This window comes from Amyelois transitella, chromosome 10 (assembly GCF_032362555.1).
Source record: "Amyelois transitella isolate CPQ chromosome 10, ilAmyTran1.1, whole genome shotgun sequence".
NCBI lineage: Eukaryota > Metazoa > Arthropoda > Insecta > Lepidoptera > Pyralidae > Amyelois > Amyelois transitella.
In genome coordinates, this window is record NC_083513.1 from 2,983,547 (window position 1) to 3,008,735 (window position 25,189).

Here is a 25,189-nt window from a genome sequence, read left to right on the forward strand (position 1 = left end):
CTAGATGAGCTTCTTTATATAAAGGATTTATTTATTAGATCTAATCTGCGTTAGGTAAAATGTATGATTTTGCCTAGAAATAAAGATATATCTACCTGCTTTTTCCATTCATAAATTTCCACCGTCCCACCATTTTCTTTCAGATAATAACTGCATCTATTCGAGATTATTTTTAATGGGTATGAGTAGCTATTTAAAAAAAAGCAAATTTAATTCAGATTTGTTCTTCCAACTACTTAAGAACTCGTGAGGTTTCTAAAAGATATGCGTACATAAATATTTAACACCAGACAGACAGACAGCACACGTGGAGCCGTGACCGCCAACGGAAATGGTCGGGATGGTTGGGTTGAGCCTCAGTCGTGTTCGCACCGTCTGCTATTATTACAAAAAGTTGCGATGTCATAATTATTCCGTTGATTAATTTGTCGAAATGTCCTTATTCTTCTTGTCAAGATTGTAACGGACTTTTTATACACAGGGTCTTGCTGAAATTGGATTGTGTTAGGTATTTTAATAGAAATTAATCTCTCGTTTGAACTAATTTGTGCATTCCCCGAGTTTTGCAAGGTACCTACAGAATATAAATGATGTATTTCTACCTTAAAACGATTGGACAAAGTGTTAATATTTACTGCCTGTGTAGCACCAACTGTTGCGAAATTTTAATATGGTACTTACGATGATCTCACCCTTGATTGCCTTTTACCAACATAAAAAATATATTTTAACATTAAAAAAATCATATTGCATTGCAATTGCCGAAAGAAATAAAGGTTAGGTATTTTCTTTCCTCACCAAGTGACTTGCAACTGCGCCCACGCCCCAACAACCGCAGTACTGTACCGTACAATTCAAATTCGCCATAAGCTTTATCCAAGTTACATAACTTCTATTTAAATGTTTGAACTTAAAATCGTAGAAGTCAAAAAGATTAGGTAGGGTACGTGAGGTTTCGCTAGAAAGGAGGAAACAGCATTTGTTACCATCTTGCAAAACCATTCAAATACGTAGGCATAGAATTAAACAAATAAAATTGTTTCAATATTATATTATATTAATTAATATTAATTTTAAACCTTATTATAATATATCAAATCATCTAGTGGCTACTTTGAGTATTGTGACCCTGATATAAAAGTGGCTTTTGTAAAGCAAGTATGTAATGTCCAACCAATGTAATGACCAAATTCTAAACAACATCTTTTTTATGATAAATATTTAAAATATTTAAATAACAAGCAAATCAAAAGTCTATAAGATATACCTACGTGTAGAAATAATAACATAAGTATACGCCACAATCATAAGAGAGCTTTACTGGCTTCAAACCAAGTGAACATAAAAACATTTAATAGTAATAAAACTTACGCAGAAAATATAAAAATAATACGACCCAGAACTGAGCCCTGTGGTGAACCGCTAACGACATACATAGTTCGTTGACTTTTAGTACTAGTACTCTCGTTGATACTTAAATTTAACCTTTGTTTTAAAGTTTCATCATATCACATTGTGCATAATTTTACTTTTGAAGGGCGATAAATAATAATAATATCTATACAGAAAATCCCACTTTCTGAAGCCTACTTTTTAAGGCAATTGCAGAATATCTGCATTTTAAAATGTTTTGATAGTCTTGAGCTTAGGTTAACTTGTGCACTCAACGTCTTCTAAGCCCCTTCCCCGAATTACGTAAAACATTATTCCTTACAATTTTAGAAAGAGAAAGTACCGATTCAATGCGTTTGCAAAACTATTGTAAGTATCTGTTATTTAAAGACCTGTCAATCAAGGCATTTGCTGACAACCCACAAAAGAAACCGATATGCGCAGAAAAAATACGGAACATGGCGGAAAACCCCATTGTTACATAATTAAGAGTACCAGACAAAGAAAAGGTAATAAACTAACGGGTGCTAATGCTGACTGCATTCTGTGAATATTTCGTATAATTCTCTTTCTGGGAATTTCACGATATTGGTTTTGTAATCAGTAAACTCTCATGGTATTTAAAGTATTTAGTTGAAGATAAAGTATGTACTTATCCTCTGATTAGGAAAAATTAATTGTTGAATTCTTTTTATTTCAAATAAACCTAAGTATGTACTCGTACGCGATTATACCTAGATCTTTGATATTGCCATAGCCCACAGAATTAAAAATAGTAGCATTACGAATAGTAGGCAGTTCACATAAGACTTTACAAGTCAAAAAGAAGATAAGACTATTTGGAAATTTGAACTCTTTGTTATTTAGATGCTAATGAAACATCTGTGCCAAAATTGTTTTAAAAAAGAATCAGAAACGGACAGTCATGCGAGAATTATTTATAAACTAGGTATTCTATTGTCTCCGCTGACCTACATAGCGAAGCTACAATCTGTAAGGAAAGTGCAACTTCTTACACCCACAAGATGATGTCTTGTCTTCAGATAGCTAACATGACATTTTTTATCACTATCTAGTAGACTACACATGGGAATCAAAAGTGTTTTAATCATACGTCAAGAACATTTTGCAGAATTTCATTTATTAACGAGGAACATCATCAACGATCTCAAGCAATTAAAGGTAAATGAATAAACTAGTTTTGAGTCGTAAAACTGAATGAGATCGTAAACCCATGGTTACCGCGGTTAATGGTGATATCCTAATTACTAATTACACGGTAGAGCCAGAGCCTCACGAGAAACTTAATGGATGGACATACGGACATGACATTCTTTACACTGGCCTTTATGACTTACCAAAAAACCATAAAATTACCCTACACAAGATAATGAAATGACGATCATAATTGAAATAAGTAATTCGAGGAATTAAAGGACTTCAGTTTATTTTCAGAAAACTATCGGACTGCACACTCATTTATAGGAATCAACAAGAAATAGGTATATGCCATCTAAGTAATAATATTGCGAAACGCCATGATGTAGGTAATTGAACAATACCGAACCACAACTCGGTATAAATGCTGTATTTAATAACCACATCTTAATTTTTATAAAAAAATTATATGATTATAATATTATACAAAGTTTGAATAAAGACTAAGCAACAGGATAATGGAATAAAATGGCATTTGAAAAAGTCAATAACCTCAGTTGAGACTTTGGCTTCAACGGTATCATTAAATTAATGAAATGCAAACTTATTACTAAAAATAATGTGAATTTCATACAAAGGAATAAAAATGTTTGTAATCGTTAAGTGTTAGAATAAGACGTAAGTACATTATACTTACGAAGTGGACGTGGCTGTTTTTTATTCAAAATGCAGGCAGATCATTACCCAAAGTTGTGTCATTATGCTCTTCTGAGAATCGCAAAGTTGTACAGCGTGAGAACAGAGCTAATAAACGACGATTGAGCGGCAATTTACAATCTGTATTGTACAGTAGAGGCGATAAATTTGACGTCAAACTCTCCATTGCATGCCACTTTTATAGACGCCTTGTAATTACTGACAGTCATCTGTCAAGGTTACTTTCTAACTTAAGAATCATCCACATAATTTGCAGTGATTTAGCAACGGCGAGTAAAGTTATTGCATATGAAGGTGTTTGTCGGCTTACCGTCCTCTTTGTCTGTTTCCAATTTTAACCGAGTTTATTATGATTTTTGACATGCAAATTAGATGCATTTTTTTTTGTTCTTGAATACATCTCTCTCTTGTTAAAGATATATGGCACCATTTATCAAATTATGAATGCAATGAAACATTCCTCAATCAACTGCATTCACCTCGAACAAGGAGCAAATATCAAGGAGCATATTTACGATAGCAAACAATATTCTGACGGGTCGTTCACCTGACCCACAAACTAAGACGACACTTTGAACTGCCGCAGCCTGTAGAGAAAGCAAGTTCTCAGAAGACAAGCATTTGTAAATAAAATTAAAATGGCATTACATGCCTTAGTTGGCCCTTTAATGACATGTCGATTCAATTAACCTACCTACAGGGACACTTCAGACCACCAACGTGCATTTTCTAAGAACGAAATCAACATGTGAAATGTTTCGAAAGTATTCTTTCTGTTTTAGCAACTAACTTGTAATTCTAGCAGTATCTAGTCTACTATGACAATAAAATCTATTTGTTTGTGTAGCACTTCAAACTTTCATAGACACAGATGAGAACATGAAAAATATGAGTTATCCTATATTTTTTAGCTTAACTAATAAACCCATTATATCAAATGTTTTAAGTATTCTCAAGAATAATGTTAGTAGGTACTATTTTATGACACGTTATGAAAGCCATTCTCGACGATTTATCAGGCAAACCAATAAATGGCGACAAAAGCAACCTTCAGAAACAAAGGATAGCGTTGGCATATCTCGGTAATAGCAGGAAACAATATCAATTGCTGATGTATGATTTCGCGATCGCGAGAATACCAATAATAATGCTGCACGTCGCCCAAGCAACATTTTAATTGACTATGAGTCATTGGGAGCTTTCTGTGGGGCGATTTCGAATGCAGCATAACATGTTTTTCTTGCACATAGTAAATGAAGGAGCTGCCCGGGGCGAATGACGTGTCCCACTTCAAATTCCAACCACGAACAGTATGCTCGCACTTAAACCCTTTATTATATTAACGCTTTATTAATTGAAGGACCCATAGCAACTTCTTGTATCCATTTTGAGCAATTGATGTTTTATATTTTTAATGAAGAGACAATCATACCTACAACATTTTGGAAAAACTGCCAAAATGTTCTAGATTAAGGGATGAAAAGACAATTTTCATGCTGCATAATTTTTTTTTCATTATTACACTTCTTTCTATAAATATGTAATACTACAAAACACTATAGTTTCTAACAGGTAAGAAACAGTTGTATCAAGTTCGTTTCTTAGATAAGACAGGAATGTCGTAGAATATTTATCAGTCCCTCATGACTACAGGTTACAATCGCATCATCGCAATACTATTTCCACTATCTAGAAAGCAACATACACTATATACTATATAACTGAAGTAAACAATGCAGGCTGCAATTTCATAAAGTATTTGCATTCGTAATATCCTAAACAACTTATTAACATATTAAAAAAAATCATTTGAATTACATCATAAGCTGGTTACAGCGACACCGCACAGCTGGCTTTTGACCATAAATCGTTGGCAAACAAGAAAGCCAAATGGTCGGTGGCCAAGAAAGGTGTGGTCCATGCCGGTCTGCTTTCTCTAGCCCGCCAGTCGCCGACACGGGCAACTACTCTGAAGCTTCATACAGCAATTGCAAATATACGAGAGCTTTTAGAAAACTTGACTTTCATATTGGAAATAATCCATCGAATGTTGTTAGTGTGTGGTATAATAGAAATTAAAAATACCATGTCTTTAGTGAAGCTATTACAAATAAACAGAAATTCAAATAAAAATGTATTTTGTCAATATAACTTTTGCGATGTTGATGCGATGATTACCTTACTACCCTACATGTTTTTTTATTAATTATAAACTAAACTTGTTTGTCAATTTACCTTTAAATGTACTTATACTGCATCTTGCACGCAACGACATACGATTTGTATATTCTAAGCCTAGATTCTAAGTTCTCATGTAAGTGAATATTTTTCTTATGAGAATAAAGATTTCTATAACCCGATGTAATTTTATTGAAGCTGTATCTAATTGTAATTATCAGACAGAACTAATGTTTCATTTAAGATACTATAAAACAATAGTGAATTAAAACAAATTATCTCAAATACACCGCTTAAGCTTAACTTCTATTCTGTAGGTACTTAAACGAAACTTTAGTTACCTACTCTTTAGATTATAAAGTACATTTGCTACATACTATATGGTTCATCGAATGTTACACATTAAAACGTCTAAAGTGCCCGAAATGACGGTCCAACGATAAAAGCAGAGACGAGTTACGAAATGAATGTTACAGTTACGTCAAACGAACCAACATTAAACAAAGACAAAGTGGAAATGGTGCTATCAGTTATTGATGACAGAGGCAGTGCAAGTGTCCGCATCAACAACATTAGGTGTACACAAGAAAACCGTAATAGTTTTCGTCTCGTTTGATCAGCTGCTGACTGAGATCAATCGAAGAATAGAATTGTATGTGTTAACTTTAATACATTCATAAATACTACTTTTTAATAAGTTTAAACAATTATGTGTGCGCCTGTCTGACGTCATTGCATGAGGATGTTTACACAATTCTATAAAATTATAAGTCAACCGTTTGTTACCCTAAACCCGCTGAAAGAATTAGTCAGCGGGTATAGTGAGAAACATTCTATTAAATATTATAGTAAAGAAATTAAAGTTACTCCAAAAAAAGACCTATGATACGGTATTAATAGCTAAAATCCAATAAAATAAGACGCTGTTGACCGTACGCTGCATTTCTTGTCCGAGTTTCCTCATGCTCGCTGCATCCTTTCATTGATCGCTGGCGGCTGTTTCTCACGACTGAATGGTGGGTGCTATGCCAATTAAGTAAAACAGCTTTGTTTTTAGCACACAGGCCTCTAAATTTGCAATAACTATTGGTGGAGATGTTAGTTTTATTATTCCTGTGTTTTGTTGTTCCATTTTAGTTTCTCACTTAGTTGTATTTAGTGTTTGTATCATTTTTTAAATTTTATTGCATATGTATAAGTTTGCATAATGAAAAACAAGCCACATCGCGTGCCGTTATTTTAATTGTGGAAATAACTCAAAACAGTAGGTAGAATACGCTTACGATATGTTTATTTTTAGCAATGACTGTAAAACAATTAACCGAACTTAACAAACAAACCTAACAGTCACGTTCGGCCTCTCGTCTTCACTCGTCTAATGATAAACTAATCTAAAAAATACAACCTTGGAATCTAATACATCATTTTATTTTTATATTAATTTTACTAAACCAATAAAAGTTCGTACAAGATATGATACATGATCTTACAGTCAGTAATTGCATGAAAGGTAACTATGATCATACTGTACTTCATTATACTATAATACATTTTACGGTGGTATTAGAAATGATAAACAAACATAAAAGGGCCGTTGACATGACATGGCGTGCCGACACGTAGCGATGTTAACGCACTGGGGCCCTTGGTCACCAGACTTACATAGACTTACATGTTGTGGTAAACTGTATACCGTTTAACTTAATGGCCCAAGAAGGCTACATGTCTTTAGCATTTGCGAAATGTAAAAGTATTATGTATTTCGAGATTGCTTCTTTAGATTTTAGCATCACCTTTTTTTTGTAAATGGTTAAATATTATAATTGTCCATTTCTATAATAGAAATGGACAACATATAAATCTTTGAGCTAGTGTCTGGATGTAAATGGCCATTAATTCAAAGAAGACTGACGTATTTAACCATTGCACTAAGAAGTCACGAAGGTTTTTTTAAAAATATAGGCATTTTGTGGTTAATACGTTATATGTCACCACTGTAATTTACCGAATGGTTTATCAAATTAAAACTAACCACGAACTATCCATTGTCTTTAGTCTACGAAATATCTATTTGTATAAGCACGTTACTCGTATTGGGCGCGAACACTATTTTATCGATTTTTTTAATCGGTCACCTATTGAAATCAAACAAATTATAAATAATAATAATTTCCTGTTAAAGTAAGGCATTTATAATAAGCTTCCAAACAATCTTTGTTTAAAAAAATGAAATAATAAACAATGTCAAACACTTGAGGCTGTAGATAACGACAACCGCAAATATAATTTACGTACTTGAGTATGTAAACGAGAAAGTTCTTGGTACCGCGCGTCGCTACCTAGCCGACGCTATTTACACAGCTAACCAAACTAAAACGCCTGTTGATATCGTTTAACCAACTACAGTAGATCTCTCTACTGACAACCTGCACTCAGATTATCTTACAACAAAAGATAATCGAACAGAAGGCGGAGGTTCTCATAACATTGGCTAAATTATATCAAAGCGTTATGACGACGCTGAGCCATTCCAAGGAAACTTCAAATAATAGTATCTTTGTCTTCAGCGACAGCATCTATCTAGGTCAGGTTGTTTACCTCACTCGCTTTTACACTTGTATCTTCAATGCATCTATTGTGTTTCGTTCGTTAGTGAAAATCGATAATTTATGGGAAATAAGAAATATATGTCTACACAAAGGAGCAAAAGACGTCTCCGATGTAAATTGAACAAAGTTGTATATATTTAAATAGACTACAATCTTTACAAGAGTTACAAGTGTATTATAAATAATATCCTTAGAATCCATTTCATATTCCTCACGAAGTACCATAATGAATTAAGGAAAACGTACATAGTACGTTAACACTACCTATTCGTATTCTCAATCAGCAATGTTACGTCATTTTTGCAATCCGTCAATACTAAACGATGCTTTTACTTTTATTCGATCAGTATTCAGAAAGTTGAACTTTCCCACCGGGCGAAGGTACTTACCTAATAATACCTACTAGGGGCATCAGCTACCCACGTATCTTATAAATTGTTTAATCGTGGTGTTACTACTTATTGACTACTTGAAGATTGGATTTCCTTTGCCCTTACCAATTACTCACTAAATCTACTTAATAATTTAGATAAGTTATGCGAGTATTTGAAATCGTGTTGAAACGTAAACAAAAAGATGAGCAATGAAATGATCAAATTGAGGAAATCTTAAATAGGTATTGATAATGATGATAGCAATTTGAATAATAATAAGAAACAATAAACCTTCAAAATCAAAACTTGGTACATTGAAGATAGAAAACCAAGACGATACAAATAAAATATACAACAACAACTGTTTTAAAGAAACGTCGGAGAACGGCGGCGGCGGCAGGCTTCTAAACATACGAGTGGTAACAACAAGTAAATGTTGAGACGCACACAGACGTGAGATCGTGTCAGCCTACGGCGACGACGACAGGACTTGCGCCTGCGCCGCCACGACCCAAGGCTTTGGTTTACTCAATGAAATGAACTGACGAGAGTCCCACAGTCACACGCTTATGAATAAAAGTTTTAGGACCAAACATCTAAGTGGGTAAAGTAACCAAATCATATGCCCAGCGCTCGGACTTATTAACTAGCAACAACTTTTAGGATGAACTTGTTAACTTAGAATATTTATATAAATATTCTACATTATATCATAAACAGAATTCAATACATCGTTCTCTACCGATATATTTCGGTAGGTGCGTCATCTTTTTACAATGCTGCTACGACAAGGCTACAGACAACTTCTTTATGATCAGTCTAATGACACTCACTTGTTTTAATTTATTGGTCTACGCGTCACTGACTTAAATATTTAGAGGACTACAATTTATCAAGATCACTTCGGAGTGCATAGCACTATGTCATGTTATAATAAAAAACTGAAATGTCAGTTATAGTAAGTTTTACGACTACAATAATAAAAGTATTTTTGTAGATTTGCATCAACTTTTCGCGCGTACATTGTAAATAGAAACTAGGAAATTGAATCATTGCCGTAAGCTCAAATATTTGTTTGTGCTTAAATGATACCAGCTGTTAAACAAGTGACGGGTTCGTTAAATCGTTCAAATTCAAATTGACCGTTTACAATCAACGGCAAATGCACGGATCGACAAAACTTAAGAATTATCAGTTAATATCATAAACCCATAAAAATCAAAGCGCTGCGCTTGGCGAGCTAACCAAAACAACGGGTGGTCTCATATAGCAATTCGCCGTGAGACTATCGATAATGGTGTTTCTAGTCATAAATACAGGCGCGATAAGTATCACCTGGGACGAAGCGGGGCGATGGGTGGTCGACGCGAAATTCGGCAGAGCGCTGCCCCGGACCGGTTCTTAAACAGAACTTACCCGGCGGGGCCGACGCGAGCTTTGCTCTGTGGTTTCTCAGAAGGCTCGGCGGCAGCTATTGTGTCTGCCCTCTGCCACACGCGCCGCTTCATTACCTTCCCTCCGGACCTCCCCCGCTTCCCCCGCACCCGTCGTGCTCTGCTCGCTTGGGTTCACTCGGGCGCCAAATGCACCACCTAGTAATATGTATGTAGTGATTTGCATGCGTGTAACAATTACGTTGTTTTATCAAAAGAATTTGAAAAGTATCCTTGATCCTGTGCTTGATTTGATTAGGGATTTTAATATGTAAATGAGGTTCATCTGCTGTATCATTTGTAATGGTGATCTATAGAGCATGTTATTTTTAAGTAGGTAGGTATAATTTTTTATCAACATCAAACAAAAAAAATTGACATAGGAGGTATAAGAAGAAATGCATTTGTTAGAAGCGACAACGTCTAGGGAGAACAAACGTCGCCGCGGCGCGATGCTGCATAATAGACGAAAACTAATATCGTCCACCTTAATCTCTTTTTCGTTAGCGGCCCGCCATATTTCATTCTGGCAGCCATTGTCAATAAGAACCGAGGTCAGAGGCAAATAGGAAAAAATAACGTCTCAAACTTTTGTTTTCTTTTTCGAGCACTCTAAGAAAATAAACTCTGGCAACAGTTGTTTGGATGCGCCGCCATTTAAAATTTAAATCCGATTCTTTTTTTAGGGTTCCCTGTCCAAATTGTGTCTATAGGATCCTGTTACTAACTTTCGGCTGCCTAAGTATCACGGGACTGTTCTTTAACTTGACCGTGAGAGTTAAACACATATTGTTTTAGCAAATTTGTCATCATTTACTACACTACACTTCTCTTTCTTCAAATGTAAAGGTGATATTCGAATCCTTCCATCTGCAAGTTCGGCTCGCACTTGACCTAATTCTATCTCATCTTTAAAATATTATGCTGGACCTCAACTGTCAGTTTTTTTACTATTAGTTTGGCGTCTTTTACCTGCACAGGACGTTGTTACACGGCTGGTCGATCACGTATCACTTTGTTTGGCGCGACCGTGTGAAATGCATTTAAATTGAAGTCGTTAGTGGCAGTTAATTTGTCTGTTTGTCACGACCAATCCGTCCACTATTCAATTAGCTAGAAACAATAGGCAAATTAGTGAAACTTCTTACGTTTATTGATTTGTGACTATTTATAGTATTTTTTTTAGATGTAACGTTATGTAAGGTATATTCTTGTTTCTTGTATAACGTGTCATTCAACTCATATTTTTCTTACAAATTTAATTTTTGCTTATAACATAGTAAAAAGGTTTATTTTTGTCGAGTTAATTAGATATTAATAGATATTCAATACCTCGTATTTACAATGACTATCAATCCGAACAATTGTAACAAAAAACCAAGACTTATTACAAATAAAATATATAGTAATCTGAAAGCTGGCGCCTGGATGACTATTTATCATGATTTAACCGAACCAACACGGTCTGCTCAAATTGCCCAAGTAAGCAATTAGACAATGCCAATCTTAAAGGAAATTGCCAATTGACCTTTTAGTTGACATCTAAATTGACCATGTATTCGTGACAATGCACCGGCTATTATACCTTATGTAATATTAAATATTATCTGCAAGGAAGGAATTGCTATCAAACTGATTTTTCATTGGATATTCAAAAAATTGGAAATGATTTTGGTGAATTTTAGTATAAAGGTGGGGTTAATCCCAATCCCAATTAATACTTATTATAAATGCGAAATTTGTTTGTTAGTTTGTTTTCTCTTCACGCGTTATAAACTGAACGAAGCTTCTTGAAATATTGCATTTTTATAAGTAAGAATGTGGAAAAGGAAATAGGGTACTTTTCAAAGTACCCTGTTAAAATTTTAGTAAACAGGTGGCGCTAAAGTCGCACGTGTATGTGGCGCTTTATACACGCGGGCGAAGCTGCGGATAAAAGCTAGTAATAAGTATATACGAGTATATCAAACAAAACATCCATCCGGTATTTCCTGTTAATAAATAATAACTATTTCAGGAAATCGTACAATATACATACATTATAATACATTCTTTTAATTGTGATAAGCATTCTCACGGCGCGGCCACCGACCCACTTGAAAATAATTTCATTATGTCACGAGCAGTTACGAAAAACTTACAAGTGTGTTACTATTGTAGTATAATCCCTGTTAATGTTAATTACGTCTTGTTAATTACACCTTGATAATGTGATAATTAAAGAAATGATCGAGAGTCATTTAAGGCCAATTAAGAAATTAAATATTAAAGATCTTCCCATGCATTTACTCGTGAAAATTATCATCTACAGCTGAAGAAAAATTCTAGTTGTATAGAAATTAAATAATAGTTTTAGTTGAATTGCAATTCTATCATTAAGCCAAACAGCTGAACTTGGCATATCAGCCTTTTCAAGACAGTTTGCTTTGTCTTCCCCGCAAGGGATATAGACGCGATTATATGTATGTATGCATAGTTAGCACTGCATACCCTGTTGTTACACAGTTTCTAATCAAGTTTGTAAAACATATCTTATGTCACGACAGCACTATTGGTATTGATTGTGCAGCTGCAAAAACAATACATTGCTCAATGTCTTCGTTCAGGTATTTCAATGTGCGCTAATCAGCTGATCAGGGACCTTTGATGTCGTAGTTCGTGGCTCGCCAGACACGAACTTAATTCGTCAGTCATTGATGAAATTAGGTTGAAATTAGGTTATTAGTTACAATGTGCTATAATAGAATTGTCTACAAATTAACCTTCAATAAAGGTAAAATAAAATAAAAAGTTCAATATTTTCCCATGTTTTCTGTCTCTGAACTGATATCATTATCTTTTTATTTCGTGATGATATGAAGATAGTCCTCTATGGTACTCGTAGTATGTACATATATGCAAAATTTTAGGTAAAAAAAGTTAAAAGAGGTCCCTAGAAAACAAATACACAATAATTTTGTGCAGGTCTCTTAAGATCTGCCCTAGTGTATAATATTCGTAAACTCGAGCAAAATGTGTTATGACATCTCACAGCTTCATCCCCTCCTACAATCTATCATCTAACTCCGATGACCACCACAACTTTAAAATTAGAAGGCGGTGCCTTTAATTTCAAAGTCCATCTCATTTTACCGGTGGACAAATAAAGCGCATGCGTTTACCGACCGTGGACAGTGCAACGAACTATTTGGGGCTCGGGTCGAGTGATTCCTAGAAGCTGTGTCCCAGTGCCAGCCCGACATTATGACGGCACTATGACAACAGTATCGCCACAGAATACTTAATAGAGCAGGTAATAACATACCGTTTGAACGCAGGGGGTCGGGGATGAAAGTTATTTATTGTAGTTTAAAAACTGTTTGTTTTGCCGTGAGAATTTCAAGGAATTGATGGCCAGTACTATCAATACTGTGTGGTAATTTTGTACCTCATACTAACGAATTTGTGGAATGAGTGTCGCTTCGTGAAAACCCCTCCAATCAAAGATCATGGTCATGCATGATCAGGTGAGGATGTAACCGGGACTAACGCCAGGAGAGAGAAGATTATCTATGTGCTTTCGCTTTGGTTTGAAAAAAATTAGGTTATTATATTTAGGATACGCTAAGTGCATATACCGACGCAAGCCACCAGCATGTATTTCTGCATCCCAATTAATTCCAGCAAATTGATGATCTGCCTGTTCCACAAATTAAGGAGGTGAACAGATATTATCACTCCCTGAACAATAAACTACGTTCGGATAGCAAATTTATTCAATTATTCGAAATAATAGCAATATACATATTAATCGCAATTTAGTACATTCTATGCAAAAGATAGGCAAACAACAACAGCAGTTATACAACAAAAATAGAACAGAATTGAACAACATTTTTGAACCTCTTTAAAATTTACTTTTTCTGGAAACGATTTGATTTTTTTTTTTCATCATGTCGTTTCTACTATACTGTGAGAATGCTAATGACCGGACAAATTGGAGACGGTAATATCGAAAACGGACCCGATTCCAATGTAAATTGCAACCGACGCCACGCAAATCAGAGGGAAGTTCCATTTCTATTCTTCCATTATTTGTATGTCTCGCAAAACCCGACGCCAGTAAATGCATTCAGAATCTGACTGCTCGTCCGGCTAATGACTGCGTCGATCACAGGCCACATGCCCGGATTATTAACTGAATTACGATTATGGACCAAGACTTGATTCAACGCATCGAATATGAATAAATATACGCCATAAATACCATCTGGCACCATGTTTGCTTATAGATTAATAAGCCTACGTTCCAGGTTACCTAACTTTGAATCTCGCTTTCCACAAATATCTTATTTCTGGGTCACTTTACTTAAGTTTTAATTCTAACCGATGCGCTCTTTTTGTAATTATTATGACTTGTCTACTCGCGGATCGTCGTCATTGGTTTAAATTCTAGAAGATTCCAGACCACGGTCAGGTAAAGGACAATTGAAACAAACGCCGCGACAATGGCGATAATCATGCTTACTGACGCTATTTGGTTATTTCCAGAGTAAAAAAAACCATAAAATTTCTTCCCGCGTATATATTTCGATATACACAAAAATTATTTTATTTGGAAAAGTAAAAACGATACTTGACTCGTTTAAGTCTTTTACTTGAGAGGTTTATTTTTGCAGATATTTTTTTTTCTACTTCTTTTAAAATTATAAATTGACACTTTAACTTTAACTAGACACACAGCCCGAGGCAATACGCAGTCAGATTTTATCCATAACCATGTCATAAACAAATATGTTTTGATTATATAATTTTTAACCTATTTCTTTAAATTGTGGAGAGTTAATTTTAAAATTTCAAGTACACACGAACTTTCTAGAAACAATAACGATATCGTGGTACGATATACTCGCCATTTAATACCCAAATAGACTTAGTGAATAAGCAAGTATAACATCGAACCCTAAATAAACTATAGTCAAAGGGGAACGGTCGCCAAGTAATTTCACGCAAGGTATATCTTCTAAAGTTACCGCCGCGACGGCGGACGCAAATAACAGGTGAGGGCGACTTGGATTAACGAGCCAGGCCCAACTGGCCGGCTACACTCTGCCGACTTTAGAGATTTAAAAAACTTAAAAAAAATTAATAGAGTATTTGACGAAAATTTTCAGCATTGCTAGGAACAGCCACAAGTCAATCAAATCTGTATGCAAATAACAAATGTTTTAATAATAGTGTTAATAAACGAGGACTAAATTTACTTTAAATAAAAAAGGCAAAATCGATAATTTAAAGTATAGGGGCGCAATGCTTGTCAATTTTTTAATACGACATACGTGTATGTCGTATTAAAAAATATGTACGTGAAGAGATAAAGTCTATTCATAGTATGTTGCTAAACAAGGTGTTTCCTAAATGCAATAGTTCAAACCGTCGCCAATGTATGGACAGCCTAAAAAGGAACGGGCGAAGAAATAACCACAGACATAATGGAACAAGCTAACATCGGAACAGGCGGCTACGATCGGATCACGCCTAAATTAAGTGGCGGCGATCGGTTCAAAGCACGGGATCATTTAAAGGAAACTGGCCGATAAAGCGATAAGCAGAAATGGCGCCAGGCGTAGCGGTATAAATGTAATGCTAGCCGTGTAAATCAGATTGTAAATTGTAGTCTCAAGAATGATTTTATAACTAGAATTTGTTTTAGTTGTACAACTTTTTTATATCTCTTACACTTACGCCTTACACCAACAATCCTTGGGGATTTTGGTGGCATTATAAGTGGTTTTTATTTGCCAAAAAATAAAGAAAAGCTGCGATTGGACAAGAATGGCGACGTATAACTGAAATTATCGCTTAACCTGTGTCTGATTCAAATTGAAAAAAGAAAATTGAGAAATGGTGAGAATTGGCAAAACTGTATGTATTTGATTTACCAAGGGCAAAAAGCAGTAGAAATATTAGTAGGTATGAACTTTTGTCCTTTACAGCTACGAGTACGCAGTGGCAATGACGTGTGCCAGTTAGAATTCGTTCTCGGTTATGCATTACGGCATCATCAAAAATAATTAATTTCACGCCCATTTGCTTTGCAATGATTGGGAAGGTAGCCAAATATCTGAGACAGACAAACTGAGCTATACGGGACGTCCGACCATGTCAGATGGTGTCAGTCAAAGCCGTGAAAATATTTTAATTTGCTAGTTGATCGTAAAAGCGGGCGTGATCGATGTGATGTAAGATTTCAATATTTTTCGTGAAAACATAATATAAATGTTAGTGTTTCAACATCCTCAGATGTTTGTGATTTTAATGTTATTTCGCTCACAATCATTGAAGCCCGCCTAATTATTAATAGTACCTAATAACTTTAACATAATTTAAAATTTTCTGAATAAGAAACTTCTTCCATCTGTCGGCTTCACGCTCACGCTTTTTTAAATCCATTTTCCACACCCAACTTTTCACATTACCAGTCAATCTTTTATTCTATTTGCTTGTTAACTTCGTAGAAAGCAAAACGAATCCCACCACCAAAACCTAGTTCACGCCATTTATTTTACTGTGTTCAAGAAACAAATATTCATCAAAGATATAAAGCGGTTGAGTTCAGGCAGGAGGAACCAAAACAAATACTTTTTACTGTATTTCATTTTTTTTATCTGGGGCAAGGACATAGGAACAGCAGTGAAGTTTCCTTTTTTCCAGCAGCAATACTCGTAGCAATCGATAGGGAAGAGGGTCACTAGCGACCTCGGTATTTGTAAAGATACAATACGTATAAGTACAATACAGACTTGTTATCAGTCGGTAAATGGAAATTCCAGTGTTCCACCAGCATAGATAAGCATTTGTGTCCAAGTAAAACACATTTTATTTTCCCTTCCAGGTCAAAAAATAAATGTTATTTGATGTGTCTTTTTAATTTAAGGACTGAGAATTATTGGGAACAAATAAATTTACAGTTTGGGCCATAAATATATCACGCCCCTTTTACGGAGGCGTAGGAAAAGAACTTTCAGAACCATATGATCCCTGCATACTTCATTCGCTTCATCCACATTCATAACCGTCTCCATGCACGCTTATCGATTCATAGTACTCTTGACATGTCCTTTCTCCAAGATTTCCCCAGTTTTGTCAAGGTATGTTAGTCTAGACTTTTCTCTATATGATGACTATAAATCTAATTAATTAATTATAATGAACCTATTATAGTGCTAATTGTGAATGAAGACTGTCATTGAGGTTTGGTTGCATGCCAACACTAACGGACGGAAGGTCAGGTATTTCGATTAGTGATTTAATCTGACTCTTCTAATACCTATGTTCACAGTATTTTCTAACAGTTTTATCAAGTTCGTTACTCAGATAAGGCAGGAATTTCAAATAATATTGTAATTTATTGTTGTGTGTTGTTTGCATCATCGCAATACGGTTTCCGCTATCTAAGAAGCAAAACTTACCTACTACCTATTTTGTATATCGATAATTATTTCTTGGAAATGTCTTAAAATGTCAAATTAAAAAAAACAATCTGTTTAGTTATTCTCTAGATTTGTATGCCACTCTCACAGAAATATGAATAAGATCTTAGAAATTATGCAAGAAGTTCTCATCTCTCCCCCTTGTAACCATAAAAGAACGGATGAATACCTACTTATCGCATGTATGAAAAGTAGCCGTCAGATTAACTGACCTTCCAACCTGCTGGCAGACGTCTTCAAATTAGATAACAGAACAGGGCGGTACACTTTCACTACTCGACGAATGATCGAATGATTTCGCTTCACAGAGGCAGTATCACTTTCTTTTTGGACAGAAGAGTGCGCGTTTGCTGTAGAAGTTTATTGTAAAACGGCTTTACAGGGTTTTTGTATAACATTTACATCTAAAATAGTAACTGTGAGTGTTGTAGTGGCTATCATAATTCCTCGACACCATTTTGAGTATGAAAAATCTAGATATATAAATAACTTTTTTGTCATTAAACCTGTTGCTTCGATTACGACTAGGTACACAAACTTCTTCAACGTGATAAACTAAGCAAACAATGTACTCAATTGATTTTCGTTAATAAACAGAAAATCAACAAACACATTTTGTCTAGTTCATTTGTTCTGAGTATTTGGTATAAGACACGTGTCCCAAAGTAGTTTCTATGTATATCATACACTGAATACAGTTAAAACTGACTACTCTTTTAGTCTTTTATAGATACGTTTTTACATTTCAGTCGGGTAATACGAACTAAAGACACACTCTATAGTTTAATTATTCTGTAAGTTTCAGTTTGATCGCTCTCTCCATGCTGCTCGTGTGACGATTCAACGTTTACGCAACAATGGGACAAGCTCGGACAAAACCAGTATCTAATAGATATGTTATCGATAATCGCCACCTTCAACTTTCAAAGAAAGATCTTTAGCTTGTATATACATATTTTCGGTGCTTGCACAACAGTAAAATATTCAGTCAGTTTTCCTAGCCATTTCAGGATATATATCCCAAACAAACCAATTATCAAACCATATAAAAACACAAGACACTAGGTACTTTTAATAAAAATCTGTAATTCATACTCTGTTCCTTGATACGTACAACACGAACAGAGTTCTAGCGACTTTCTAGACATGTGTTAATACACTTTGAGTTTTCGTGCACAACATTTATACTCACAGTACTTAAATCTGTTTATCACTGATTACTTTAATGTCTTACACGAAACGAGTCCTATCCCTGAGTAAGTGAGTTTGCAAGAAACCTGTTCCATTATGTTTCCTTTAATTTATTGTTTGCAGTAGCCGGTAGTTTCAATATAGTTAGACGCATTACGCTGGCAAACATTCAAGTATTTTACGACAACACTGAAACGAAACGACCACGACGAGAACAAATCTATAGAAACATGATCAAACGAACTACGAGACAATCCTAAAAATACGACATTTATTCTGAAACAAATGGGTTAGTCTAGCTAGGACCAATTCCAAACATTTACTGGCAGTTGAAGAAAATAAGACATCACTAAATAAAAGATTGGAGTTTTAAAAGGTTCGCTAATGGCAACATGTAAATGATTTCTTTAATTATTTTATGTTCTCGACAAATACGCAGGTTGAACTAGCTCCAAAGTAAGTTCGAAACCTGTGTCTTATATTATTAAATTAGACAAAACACACGATTATTACAACAGGCATGAAACTGATAGTTTTGATGTAAGTAGGTCGAAATATCAACAGCTGCGCGGAAATCTCTAAGTACAAGCCACTCGTAATTTCTGTGGCCCAGTTAGCACAGTTTTATTTGCTTGGTAACGTAGAAACAGCCGATTCGCAATTCTCAATCTGTGCTATTGAAAGCTAACTAGGCCATCTCCGGCCGACGCCAGCTAACAAGATGGAATTGACACATCGCTGTTGGTTTTTCCGCACCTCATGTGCATTATTACGCCATTGTTGCGACAAAATTCTCAGAAGTCAACAGACTGAAGGTTCATCATTATGACGTCTTTTCAGATTTAAAGTGATTTACCAAATCTCAACTTCGTGGAACTAACGGTCATGAAGAGACATGCGAGTCAATTCAAGATTTTAACGGCTACAGCTACGGCTACAGGGAAAAACGTGAACGTTCTTAAATAAGGTTTTATAAGAACAAGTGTTCATTTATACCTGAAAAAACAGGAAAAGTGAAAGTTACTAAAACTAAGAAAACCTTGAAAAAGTTTTAAAAATAATAGCGACAAAAAGTAAAGAAATCAGTGGTGCACGCGCCGCGGCGCAGGCGCAGGCAGGCCAATGAACGATGACAGGTGCCGCGCAACCAATCCTGATGCCGAGCGTCAGAATACGCGACTCGTTTAGAAATCGCAGAATTATGTTTTACATCCTTTTCTACACTACCAAACGGAGTTACGTCAGAACGAGAGACCACACCGACTTAGTGCACCACTCACTTTGTCAAGTCTACCGTAATCTGTGCTCGGTCTTTGTTTGTTGATCGATTTGATCGATTGCTTTATTTTTTAGGATATTACGGTAAACTTGCTGTTCATGTTAATATGATCTTCATCTTGCCCAAACTTACCTTTACATCTTTGCATCCTACACGATACTATATTTCCTTTGTTCATCGAAGTTCTGCGCTAGTAAATATCTTTAAAGACAATGCTGCTATTGTGTGGACACAACAGTTCTGTTTTTCGGTTAAACCCACGCTTTTCGGGAGGTCCTTACTTTGACATCAGTCATTCAATTCTCAGGCATACAAATGTCCTTCTTGTCGCTAACAGTCGAGATGGCGGTCTTGCCAAACTTTCTAAAGCATTAGTCACATCACGGCCGCCACCACTTCAGCCATTCATGTAATATAATCGATTTGCATTCAAAACAACAACTAAGTTTTAGATAGGTACAAGATTATTATATACCAGACTTCAACGTCAATAAAGATCCAATCCAAATGAAATTTTAACAAACGCGTGCTTATTACGTGTGCTAAACGGCGCCAGGATCGCTGTTTTATTTACATCTCTGCGAAAAAATTGGCAACAAGCCCAATTCAGCGAACGGCGCGGCGGCGTCGGTAATGATATCTGTGCAGCTCAAAACCTAATGCAGATAAACAGGTTTAGCTTCAACAGAAGTTTGTTTTGTAGAAATAAAAATCTTGTGAAGTTTACTGAATCCGATTTATGTTGTTTTGCAGCTCTTTTAAAAATAATTCAATAATATCGATCTGTTTGTGAATCCTACTACCTTACATATTGTGATTACTAGGTAGAAATCTGAAATGAAAACCGGCCTCGGCCTAGTTTTCATTTGCACCGTTTGAGGCAATTATGCGTTGGTTCTGGGAGTAGATCCGCGATAGGAAGGGTCGGGAGCAGGGCTGCGGAACCGGTCATCGTAACGGCATTAGAGGCGACACTCTTCTGCCGCAGATTTATGCAGCCAATGCATTCGTAATGTAACAAAGGAATATGGAAAACCCTCGAAAGTGATTAAAAAGACGAAGATAAGAAATAAACATGAAACCTTTTATCTTCTCAAAAAATAAGTCTACGAGGTGTTATTGGGTAAATTAAACAGTTAACAGGCATGCCAAAGAGAACCTTATTAATAGTGGCAGATTTTTTCATTAGAAGAATATCGAATGAAAAGTCATGGCTTAAGGCTAATAATGGGGTATTTTATTTCCCATGATTTAGGAATTTATTGGATCGTGTTGTTGCAGTATATTCGCGTTCGGTGTGTGACAGCATGTTAATGATGAACAAGGCGGAAAACGTGCTCTATCTTCCTCAAAATAGTGCACGCAGTCCAGCAAATATTTAATGAGTCACAGTTTCTGTTATCGTCAGCGGAACGTGATTCGACACGGTGTTATTTTAATTTAGTATGATAAGCTTATAGATGTTCAAAATATGAATAAATTCTACTGTAGTAGCAACTACAAGATATCATACGCGTTAGTGTTTTTGCCCGAAATCAGCTAATTAGGTTTAGTACCTAATACGGTTTGTGTTTTGGTCGTTTAACCTACGCTTCATCAGAATCAACTTATGTATATGTATTAATTCCAATATTCTTCGATAAGTATTTGTATGCTTTGTAATAAGTATGTAATTCTCGTTAAATTATGTAAATTCTATAATGGTTAACACTTTACTTAATATAGTGTAAATATAAGCATTAACAGTATTTTTCACGTGAGTAACGTTATCCTTGATAAATACCTATTTCACCATGTGACAACCAAACTGAACTCGATGAAATCTTCGAAGATAAATGAAAGGTTTTTCAAAACAACCCTTATAGCAACATACCTGTGAGAATTGAGAGGATATTTTGCTATGGTCCTCCTGATACGCCTTCCTGGCCTTCCGCCTCTCTGTCATGAGAGTAGTGAGGCGGTCCAAGGCCCGTGACTCCAGGGCCTCGGCATTGGCCTTGATGAGTCTACTGGTGTTCTCCCACTCCTCGGTCATGGTGCGCCATGCTGACGCTATCACTGATCCTGGTGAAGATAAACAAGAAAACTTGTTGAATTAGGTACATGTCGATAGCACGTAAAAACTTTGAAAAGAATGGGAATAATGATTATCTGAAACATAAAAAATTAATTTAAGGAAGAATTGTGATTTTCTTTTGTGAATATATCTGAAAGGCTTTCTCACATCGCATATGTGTGTATTCTGAAAAATCTTTCTTGACACATACCTTCGCAGCCTGATGTGAGGTTCTGCGGAATAAATAACAGCTAGGTGGAATTGGAACAAATTTTGATCAAAGAAACACTTTTATAGTTAGCCATGAAGTGTAAATGGAAGTAGAGTGTTTTCAGGTATTCTTAAAATGTTCTGACATACCTAAGTTCCATTCATCAGTCTTAGGATATTCCTTACTGCATTTTTCTTGACACGTTTAAGTAAAGTTCATTTACGGATACTGCAGTTGACAAGTGTACCTATATCCTACTCACGACCGCACCCGTGCGAAGCCAGGGCGTGTCGCTAGTTCATTTATTACTACATATTAAGTCCCCCAATTTTCTTTCTCTTTGAGATGATGTCCATAAATTGATAAACTTACCGAACTTCGCGTAAAATAATAAGAAGGCAACTTAACTAACGACATGGCGCTCTGATTGGTTGAATAAGTCACGTGTACCTTCTCTCTTTCGAACATTTCAAAGATGACTTTATTTTTATTATGTACTTAGTCAGAATGAGGTAGACATAATCACAAGTCGTTAAAACTGAAGTTCTGTTGATTATTGTAAATACTTACAAATATAAATAGTAACAGATAACCACAAATATATAGGTATGTGCTAAGTCGAAATAGACATTAAAGTTATTAAATTTAGTCTTTGAAATTCGCAATCTCTTTCAGGATTATGATAGAACTCGTTGAAACTTTTTGTTGATATGGTAGGTTCAAAATACCTACTAAAAATAACACAAGAATGTGTCAAATCCTCACCATTGAGCTCTTCACACTTATCCATCTTCTGACCCTGGGCTGCTGCCACTGAAAGAGCTAGCGCATATTCCCGATCACTCTTCATCTTGGCCTGAAGGCTTCTCTTCATAGCTTCCATCAGCCGTAACTCGGCATCCTGGCGGGCCAGCAGCGCCTCGTGCGCCGCCCGCCCTGCGCCACTCACAGTGTACCCCATCGTAAACAAAACAATCCACTACACACACATTGCGACGTAAACACAACACATTTCACATCACTATCCGTTATCACCGGCACTGTGAACGTCATCCAACAATAAAAAATAATTTTTTTTTTAAATTTTGTCAATTCAAAAAAAGTCTGTTGGAACTTCGAATTTTTTGTTGCTAACCACGAAAGGCCGTGGTTGAATAAGTGAAAAAAAAAATGGTTTCGATAGAACGTTTTTCGTACGGAGCGCGCGAGACGAGCGCACAGCAGCGAAGCGCGACCTGAATGCCGTTTGTTGAAACTCCGAAGTAGGCTTGGCTTAGCTCAGGCGCTCTCCGATAATTTGTATTATTACCTATTAGAACTTACAACAATAACAATTAGGATTTAAATTAATATCTAACTATTAAGAACTAGTGAGTTATATAAGAAGCTCTTTTATGGGTTAGATATTACCGAGTTGGATTGGAGGTCTGGAAGAAAAGCCCCCGTGCCAGACACGGCTATATACGATAAATTTGATTAGTACGAGGTACTTATATAGAAATACAAATGATGATCGGTCGTCATTTAAAAAATATTATTTTAGTATCAAAAATCAAAAATGATCATTGCAAATGAGTGTTTTTGCAGAGAAACGATATTTGTAGGCGTACTTGAAAATTAGGGTTAGAGTACCTCGAATATTAATATTTCTAGGTAACAAAAGCGTTCTTTGGTCTACTTTTATTTAAATTTTAAAATAAAATAGCAATATATATGATGTTGATCATTTAAACTTAAGGTTTTCAAAAAGTCCAAAAAGGCTGTCGGCTCTTTTGGAAAGTCATATAATCACGTCACCTTGCAGGGCAGACAGAGCCCACAATCCCGAAAAGACTGATAGGCCACGCTCAACTCTTTGGCTTAATGATAGAATTGATATTCAAAAAGTGACAGGTTGGCCATCGCCTACAAGAAGAATTAAAAGTTTATAAGCCATTCCCTTAGTCGCCTTTTACGACATCCATGGGAATGATATGGAGTGGTTATATTTCTTTTTTCTATTGATGTCGTAAAAACATATTACTTATAGTGCCTATGCACTTAAATATTTCCCCCCTTATTTTATTACAACTTCCCTTCTTCTTCTTCTTCCCTGGAAATTTAGGAATTATTGCAATGAAATTTCTCCGCGAATTCTTCCGGGAAAATTTTCCTTGGGAACAGTAAATAAATACTTTGTAAGTGCTTCAAAGTACGCGCCAAGTATTGAATTTTTGCTTTACAGTATTAACTGAATCTTAAAAGTTACGCGTTGAGAAATACCTACTTAATTACTAGTTAGTAATTAATTAGGTAGGGTAAGTAACTACTTATCTAGGTTCATGCAAAGATTCAATATTGGTTGAGTGGGTAAATCATGAAGAGATAACAAACAAACTGAAGAACTAAGAAGGAGATGATAAATCTTTCATCCCGAAAAAAAGATGTGAGTAGGTATGTTACTGCAGCATTGTCTATGATCGACAATGTGCCGAGCAAAACCGCGTGAAATGCTATTTAATTATAAATTAGTATCGTTAATTTTGGCATGATTGTATCTTACATTTCCCAAAAGTTATCCAAAGCAATCTTTAAGCCTTTAGGTATACTGACAATAATATAAGAATATTACAACTTTCATCTTCGAAAAATTATTGTTTGGATAGGCTTTGCGTTAAAAGAAACAATGACCGTGAACGAAGCCCCGGGCAACAGCTAGTTATAAAATATAACTAAAGCCGACTTTAGTTATTGTTCTGCGATACAGAGTTATTTTTTATGTGCAATGAAGAGTTTACAAAACAAATAAAACAACAGAACTATTAATGATAGAATTGAATTGAAGAAGGTCAGTTAAAAGAAGCTCACTACAATTTTACTTTTAATATCTGTTTTTCATAAACTTGTTTTTAAGTGGCGTGGTAAAATTGCAAAACAATAACAGATATATATTACAAATATATTTCTAACAAGGAATTGTAGCGGAATGCTTGCGTATCGAGTAACCTAGTACGAAATCAATACATCCTGCACCCTCTGGTGCCAAGGTTTCCAGTCCAAAAAACTCCTTTCCGGAAACCTGAAGTCTACCTACTAACTAGTAGATTATACTGTAATTATACTTGCAACACTTACAATGT

The 25,189-nt window shown here is 35.5% G+C and overlaps 1 protein-coding gene across 3 annotated transcripts in view; it reads right to left on the minus strand.

Annotated features, from left to right (window-relative positions):
- The window catches only part of LOC106137474 (tyrosine-protein kinase Fer), a 33,326-nt gene extending 10,022 nt beyond the window's left edge, over positions 1 to 23,304 (minus strand). For all 3 annotated transcript variants that reach the window (XM_060945974.1, XM_060945976.1, XM_060945977.1), the window contains exons 1-2: positions 22,836 to 23,304; positions 21,677 to 21,867 (exon numbers count right to left, since the gene is read on the minus strand). In XM_060945974.1, coding sequence (XP_060801957.1) covers positions 21,677 to 21,867; positions 22,836 to 23,031 — 387 coding nt within the window. In that variant the 5' untranslated portion in view covers positions 23,032 to 23,304. The remainder of the gene's footprint in view (positions 1 to 21,676; positions 21,868 to 22,835) is intronic.
- Positions 23,305 to 25,189: the final 1,885 nt, after the last annotated feature.